Raw genomic sequence first — 7,500 nt, 5'->3', positions numbered from 1 at the left:
AGAGTAGCTTAACCGACCTGCACGTTGAGGATTCTGCCATGAGAGGGACGGCAGCCGGCTTTGAGAGGCGGCCTGCACGTCAAATCGGCGATCGACTCTGAGAAAAGAAAAGGTTATTCAACAGAGAGGAACTGAGAGGATGAAGCGGAAGTCGGGTTTCGAGGCGGTAAGGCAAGAGAGGAGACGCCAGAGCTTCTGACGGTCCCTGCTCACACCAACGGCGTGACACGTTTGTCGATCCGCCTGCGGAGCTCAGAACCTCGATTTGGGCCTTGTCTGGTGTATGCTGAATCCTGGAGAGAGATCGGCTGAGGCCCATCGTTGATCTGGCGGACTTGTGCCGTCGACATTGCGGGGGGCCAGAGCGCGCGGAGACCGTGTGCGTGAGGTCTGCGACAAAAGGACAAGCGCCATTTTGCCACGCGGCGTGGTTCGAGCTGGGAGTTCAAATCCGTGGACATCCGCTTGTTACGAGCGACATTCGTGCTTTTTGACACTTTCCTCTCGTCCATGAGACATCACCAAGTACTCTGTCTTGTCTTGCATGCATGCTGTTTGTCTTTGTCTGCACGTGTTGTATAAGGCATATTTCGGTAGCGACCCCCTTGAAACCTGTAGACCGTGGTTCCCTAGTTAAGAATGGGTTGAGGATTGTTAATTAAACCATTGTCGTGAATTTTGCTTGTGTTGTGATCCCCGATGTTCCCCAATAAATCTGGTTAATTCGTATGAAGTTGCCTCTGGATTAATTTGTGTCGCGTCGAGGAACGATCCGTTCGATTGGCATATAAAACCAAAAATGGTTACAGACTGGCAGAAGACGCTCGGCATCTGACAAAACCAGTCTGTAACCAGGGGTTCTATTTCCCCAACTGGCAAGGTACAAGGATTACGTTGGTATCGCGATTGAAGGCGCGTGACCCGAGGCCTGTGCTGAGCCGGCCGGCGTTATAAACCCGGAGACGATGGTGGTGAGAGTTGTGCCTCGGACCGGGTGAGAATCCCGCCACCCTGGATCCGCAACAATATATATGCATGTGTGTATACCTCACCAACCTCACCACCCGACATAAATACGGTGCAAAAACAGATCCCAGCAATGACAGACCAATCAGGATTTTCCCAATCATCAGCAAGGTTGGGGAATCCATAATCACTTCAGACATTAAATCCTTCCTCTTCTCCAATGTAATGGCTTGATTTTCAATCATCAATTTCTATTCTGACATACCATGGGCATGCTGCTTCTGCTCTCCAAACAATGGATGGAGATGCAATGCCAGATATGAAATTGGAGCCATGTCCCTCGACATATTGTGTGCTTTCGATATGGTTTGGCACCCTGCCCTGCTCACTGAACTCTCTTCCTATGGTATCCAAGGACATCTCCACTCATGGCTCGCAGACTTCCTCCCTTGTCGCAGTCAACATGTGGCCCTTCATGGAATTCTCTAATCCCCTCTTCCTGTCCATGCTGGAGTTCCACAAGGTAGTGTTCTGGGACATGTTCTTTTTCTGGTTTTAATCAATGATCTCTCCGACTCTGGAAAATGCTCTTCATCTCTTTGCTGATGACTACACCCTCTAGCATACCATCCGTCATCCCTCAGATCGGCAAGCAGCAGCCTCTTCACTCTCTTCAGAATTGGATAAAATCATAAGCTGGTCCAACATGTGGAACCTGTCTTTCAATCCTGACCAATCTCACACTCTCACAATGTCTCTCCAAAAGGACCATCTGAAAAACCCCTCCCATCTACTTTCTCAACAATCCTCTTGAAGAAGTCCTTTCATTCAAGCTTCTGGGTCTCACTATCTGCCATGATCTTTCCTGGGAAGGCCACATTTTGAAGCTGGCCTCCAAAGCAAGTCACCGACTGTGCATCCTCCATCATGCAAAGTCCTACCTTGGCACATCTGAGCTCCTGACCACATACAATGCTTTCGTCCGCAGCATGATGGAGTACTGCTCCCCTCTCTGGGCTAGTGCTCCCACCTCTCACCTTTCTCGGCTTCCTGCTGTGGATACCAAGGCATTTAGGGTCATTGGTATCTCCTGCGATGAGGCTGAGTCTTTGGGTCTCTCACTCCCTCATCGCAGGCAGGTCAGTGGTCTTTGTCTTCTGCCGTTTCCTCTCCGGCCTCGCCTCTCTTGCTCTGTCTGAGTTATGTCCCCCTCCCCCCCCCCACCCCATATTTCCTCAGGTTGCTCCAGGTCTGCCCGCAACCCACTTCTGGTAATTCTACCAAACTTAAGAATCACTTCTCGCTTTCACTCTTTCATTCCTCTTTTTTCCTGCCTTTGGAACAAACTCCCACACTCTCTTCAATCCCACTTTTCCCTCCAGGTCTTCAAAACAGCTGTTCACCACCATCTCATATCTTCCCTAATCCAAAACCAAGATCTCTTCTTCCCCCACTAATCCACCCCAAACCAACCTCCTTCAAATTCCCTGCTTTCCTTCCTGGAAGTCCCTGTTGTGTAAGGACCGGAAAGTCCCTGTCGGGTCCATATTGTTTACCGTGTCACCTGTCCCATCCGTCTCCCTTACACAGATCTCCTCATGCCGCTATTGCACACTGTTTTTTTTCCTTCCCTCTCCCAACCCTCTTCTCTTCTGCTCCCCTTGTTGTACGTTCTGTGTGCTAGCTCTCATACGAGCCTCGACAGTGTATACAAAGAATATAAAATTGCAATGTATGCAGCGATTCGTAGTGGTGATGAACAGGCATTCGATAATATGAGCGAGGAAAGTGAAAAACAATAACTTTGTTCAGAAATCATTGCAGTCTGTTCCAAGTCGAGGCTTGTTTGTGCAGGCCAAAAAACGTGGCAGCTTCATACCCCAGCGAGTTAACCCAGGAAACGCCTTACAACCCCATGTAAAGCAAGGTGACCGAGGATGCGCCTGATAAAGGATATCATTAAATATGACTTTTAATTATCTTCAAAAGTGGTGTTTTAATGATCCCAACCACCCAACCTTCACTCATGCCCTTCCTTGGAGTCCCCTTCATATTCATGCAAAATTTCAGGCTGCTCGGTTTCATGGTCTTGCAGTTAATTAGGACACGCTCTCACTCACACACACTCATACCCACACACTTTATTTTTTAGTGTGTGTGCGTATAAAAATATATTAAAAAAAAAACACTCATACATACATACATATATGCTGTGAAGCTGTTGGTCTCATCATACAACACTCACTTGCTTTGGCCATGCATTTGTTACGTCATCCTGTACAGCCCTCTGAAAGGTTGATTTTGTTTCTTTATTTGTGTAATGGTGGACTCTCCTTCCCCCAACCCAAGAAGGATGGTCTTCCGGAGGAGCAGCTGAGAGTGGTCTTGATTTGCACCTTGAGCGTGTGCCATGTTTGGCCACATAACATGAGTGTTCCTATTCTTCTGTGGGACTACTACAGCAAGCATCTGGTTTGTTTTCTCATCCACCCCTCCATCTCCCCCCAATAATGAATGATGCTTAATTTTGGACAAGCTGCATGTTACATTTGCAAAATTCATGGTGTGGGGTTGGGGGGAGGGTGGTCAGGACAAGTTGTAAATTGATTTTAAAAATAAAATAAAAGTAGGATGAATACAAATAGTGCAGGGGAGCTGATTAGTGGGACAAAAAGGGAGAGTGTTGGGAGTTGAGTAGGATGTTTAAGGCATATCTTGTTAAGGGGAAAAGGGAGGTTAGGTTAGGTATGGGAGCATGCATCGGCACAGCACGTCGCTGCGTCCACTTTTCTTCGGTATTCTTGGGGCCTCTGTCTGGCCATCCCCCAGGCAGATTCCTGGCCCACCCCATCTCCTTGAGATGCCAATCAACCATGAGACATGTGGACCATCCGTTGGCTTTCTCCACTCACAAGACTTCCTGGCGAAGAAAATCTGGTGAGCAGGATCAGCATCAGGAAATTGAGCCACATGTCCATACAGCTGTGGCTGTATGGACACTGCATCAACTCACATGTGGGCTGATGCCATCTGGACCGGTTGCGGAATCTGTCCAGGTTTGACAGCAAAATCTCCACCTTGTCAGGAGAAAAGGACACAGAGTCCAAGAATGGCTGAAAGCGTTCGGTTTAGAACACTAGATTTGGAAACAAACACGGAGTTTAGGCATTCGGCCATTTCATGTGCCGTGTCAGCTGTGCGGCCATTTGAGGTAAGGGAGGGGATGGAGGGGGAACATGCATCGGAAACAGACTTAACTAGACGCCACCAGGATTTGGAGGAGGGAGACAGGTTTGAGAGTTCAGACTTGAGATTAGAAAAATGTTGTTTTCTGGCTCTTCTGAGGGTAGACGCACACTTGTTCCGAGCTTTGTGGAAGGAACTGAGATTGCCTTCAGTTGGATTTGTCTTCCATGAGGCGATGACAAGTTGTTTCAGGACAACTGCCTCGTCCCAAGCATCATTATACCATGGTGGGGGGAGGGGGAGGGAGGGTATGACAACTGAAGATTAGATGGAATAAATCTGTGCGTGCGAGAGAAAATTTATTTGAAAGATTTCCCAGAATGAGTTGATGTCGGAGAAAGTAGAGATGGGAGACCACTCTGGAAGTTTGATGGCTGCTTTTGAAGTCCTTGTCAGTTGGCCTGAGTGAAATGCCAGACTTTATGGCACTGAGGTGGTTCTCCAATGACAGCCAGAGAGATGTTTACTTTGACAAGCATGTGGTAAGATGAACTGATTGGAGCAGAGGAAGAACAGCAGATATTTTCAGGGAAATTGGTCAAAATCAGATCCAGAAGAGATGGAGTACCGTTGGTTGAGATCCGGGTCGGGAAGTTGATAGATTATGTCAGTCCCAATGAGTCACAGAAGTCTTTTGCTGAATAGCTATGAATAGCCATATCGAAAAGGCAAAGGGCCTGTGTTCTCTTCCTCACTATGCAGCACTGTTGGTTTGCAGTGTGCTCCTTAAAGGCGATTTGTCGATTCGGATTCATCTGTTCACTTTGGTGATACAAAGATCACCCTCTGGAGACTTGCAACACGACTGGCCGGTCGGACTTCAACTTGTGCACATTCAACGGAGCAAGGCTGCTTTGCTTCAAACATGATCACAACCAACTTTGACATCAATTCTTATCTTGCTGGGGTTTTATTAAGAACTGGGTACATGAGATAAGTTGCCGACTTGAAAGCCGTGAGTTAATTCAAACTAAAACGTAAGACCAAGAAGGAACCCTGTCTTGTGTGACTGGAATGTCAATATGGATGACCGGAGACGACCGGAATGTCAAACAACTGCTTTGAAACCTGTTGTGTGTTTTAACTTTGGGGAGTTTTTTTTTTTAATCTTTTAGTGTTTCTTTTAAAATCATTGTTATGGGATTATATTCAATGGGATTAGTGCTTGAAAGATAGACAGAAGGGATTAATAAATTACTTATTAATTTTCCTTCTGTTTCATGTCGTACGTTGGTTTCACCTGTTAAATGAAAGATGGGACACATTATTGTCCATAAAGCTTTTCTGCCATGATACCTCTCCGGGTAACTGGTGCGCTGTCGTGTTAGTGCTCGGAGGAAGTGCGTAACAGCACGGATAAGTCTATGGGTAGGTCTGCTGTGTATGCGTGATCCAGCTGTTCAAAGCCATTGTCGTAAAACACGGGTTTTGTGTACAACCTTGTTGTCATTGAGGAAGCGCCACCTTTCGTCAACACCCTTTGGTGTTTGTCATTGATGGCCTGCCACTATTTTTTTTTGTTTTCTTGAGGTTGGTGTAGTCTTCCCCTGTGGTTGCCATTATGTAAAGCCAAGATTCAATCGAGAGGATTTTGTCATCATCCCAGGAACTGAAGGCCATGATTTCAATTCAATACCATTGAACAGAGTCGCAAAGCCAGGCTTCATGGTAGAGCTGAGCTGTGTTTTTTGGGGTTTTTTTTGTATACATTGTCGAGGCTCGTATGAGGGCTACCACACAACAAGGGGGCAGGAGACAAGAGGGGCGGGAGAGGGAAGGACAAAACGGTGTGGAACAGAGACATTATGAGATCTGTGGAGGGAGAGGGATGGGGCGGGGAAAACAAGATGGACACCACAGGGACTTTCATGACCTTGCACAACAAGGAACTTTTGGGAAGGAAGGCAGGGAATTTGTAGGAGGTTGGTGTGAGGTGGATTAATGGGTGTGGAAAAGATCGTGGTTTTGGATGTGGGAAGATAAGAGGTGGTGGGGAACAGCTGTTTTGAAGTCCTGGAGGGAAGAATGGGATTGAAGAGAGTGTGGGAGTTTATTCCAAAGGTGGGGAAAAAGAGGAATGAAAGAGTGCAGGTGAGCAGTGATTCGTGATTTTGGTAGTTTTACCAGAAGGGGGTTGCTCGCGGACCTTGGGCGCCCTGCGGAAATATGGCGGGGGTGACATTTCGCAGACAGAACGGGGGGGGGGGGGTGTGGGGCAAGACCGGAGAGGAGATGGTAGAAGACAGAAATGCCACCGACTTGCCTGCGGTGAGAGATTGAAAGGTCCAAAGACAGCCTCACCGTGGGACATACCAATGATCCTAGAGGCCTTCATTTCCACAGTGTGAAGGTGAGAGGCGGGAGCACCAGCCCAGAGAGAAGAACAGTACTCCCTCAGGCTGCGGATGAAAGCTTTGTACGTCGTCAGGAGCTCAGCTGGGCCGAGAAAGGATTTTCCATGACGGAGGATTCCCAGTCGGCGATTGGCTTTGGAGGCTAGGTTGAAAATGTAAAGTTCTGTTGTTTTGTTCATATTTTGGCACCTTCATCCGGTGATCCTCAATGATTAATTCCATGATCTGGCAACAGTTTTGTCTTCATCACGTGTTAGGCTGTCCTGACTTGGGGTCTTCATGGGATTTGTGTCTGTTCTGAAGGTCATCCTTCCATTTGGCTGCTGCAGAATATGAGAGTACACCTTCGCGATACATGGTCACCATACATTCGGAAATTTTTTGGAACCGCCTTTGCTTAAAAATGTGATGCCTTGCCACTCACTTTTGCTGAGATTCATTATTGTGTGACATAAGAAACTTCTACATTTCTTATGGCCCATCAAACAATGTCAAATTTATTGAAACTAATGGCATACAAGTCTGAAGACGACAATGGTTCAAAAGCGGTATTTGACGATGTAGATTGTTTCAGAAGTCAAGGATGAGACAATGTGATAATTTTTGACCAAGTTATAAAAATGATCAACATGATGTTGTTCGGGTGACAGCTTATTAGCTGCAAAATGTCGAAAACCCGGTTTCATTCAACAACTTTCAAAATTTGACCTTTGCATAACCTTTAAAGGTCACAAAACAATGTTGTGGACATTAAAACAAGGAAACAGGAGACGTGCTATAGCTTATTGGAGTTAGTTCGTCGAAGAAGGTCGAAAACCCGGTTTGATTCCCACAACTTTGAAAATTTGACCTTTATGGCCTTTAAAGGTCAAAGGTCAACGATTATGACCTTTGGTGCAAAACTTCCTCTGGAACATTCCAGGAACAATATAAT

General features: G+C 46.7%; 1 protein-coding gene across 5 annotated transcripts in view; it reads left to right on the top strand.

The window, feature by feature from the left end:
• MMS22L (MMS22 like, DNA repair protein) overlaps positions 1-7,500 on the top strand; it is a 384,598-nt gene that overhangs the window by 143,889 nt on the left and 233,209 nt on the right. For 4 of the 5 annotated variants that reach the window (XM_085857867.1, XM_085857868.1, XM_085857865.1 and 1 more), the window contains exon 12: positions 3,316-3,438. In XM_085857867.1, coding sequence (XP_085713993.1) covers positions 3,316-3,438 — 123 coding nt within the window. The remainder of the gene's footprint in view (positions 1-3,315; positions 3,439-7,500) is intronic. The other variant, XM_085857866.1, reaches the window with a different exon arrangement.

This window comes from Eptatretus burgeri, chromosome 15 (genome assembly GCF_056783735.1).
Source record: "Eptatretus burgeri isolate ZD-2024b chromosome 15, Ebu_testis_v1, whole genome shotgun sequence".
In the NCBI taxonomy this organism is placed as follows: Eukaryota; Metazoa; Chordata; class Myxini; order Myxiniformes; family Myxinidae; genus Eptatretus; species Eptatretus burgeri.
The sequence above is the reverse complement of the archived record's forward strand: the minus strand, read 5'-3'. Positions and strand labels throughout refer to the sequence as shown.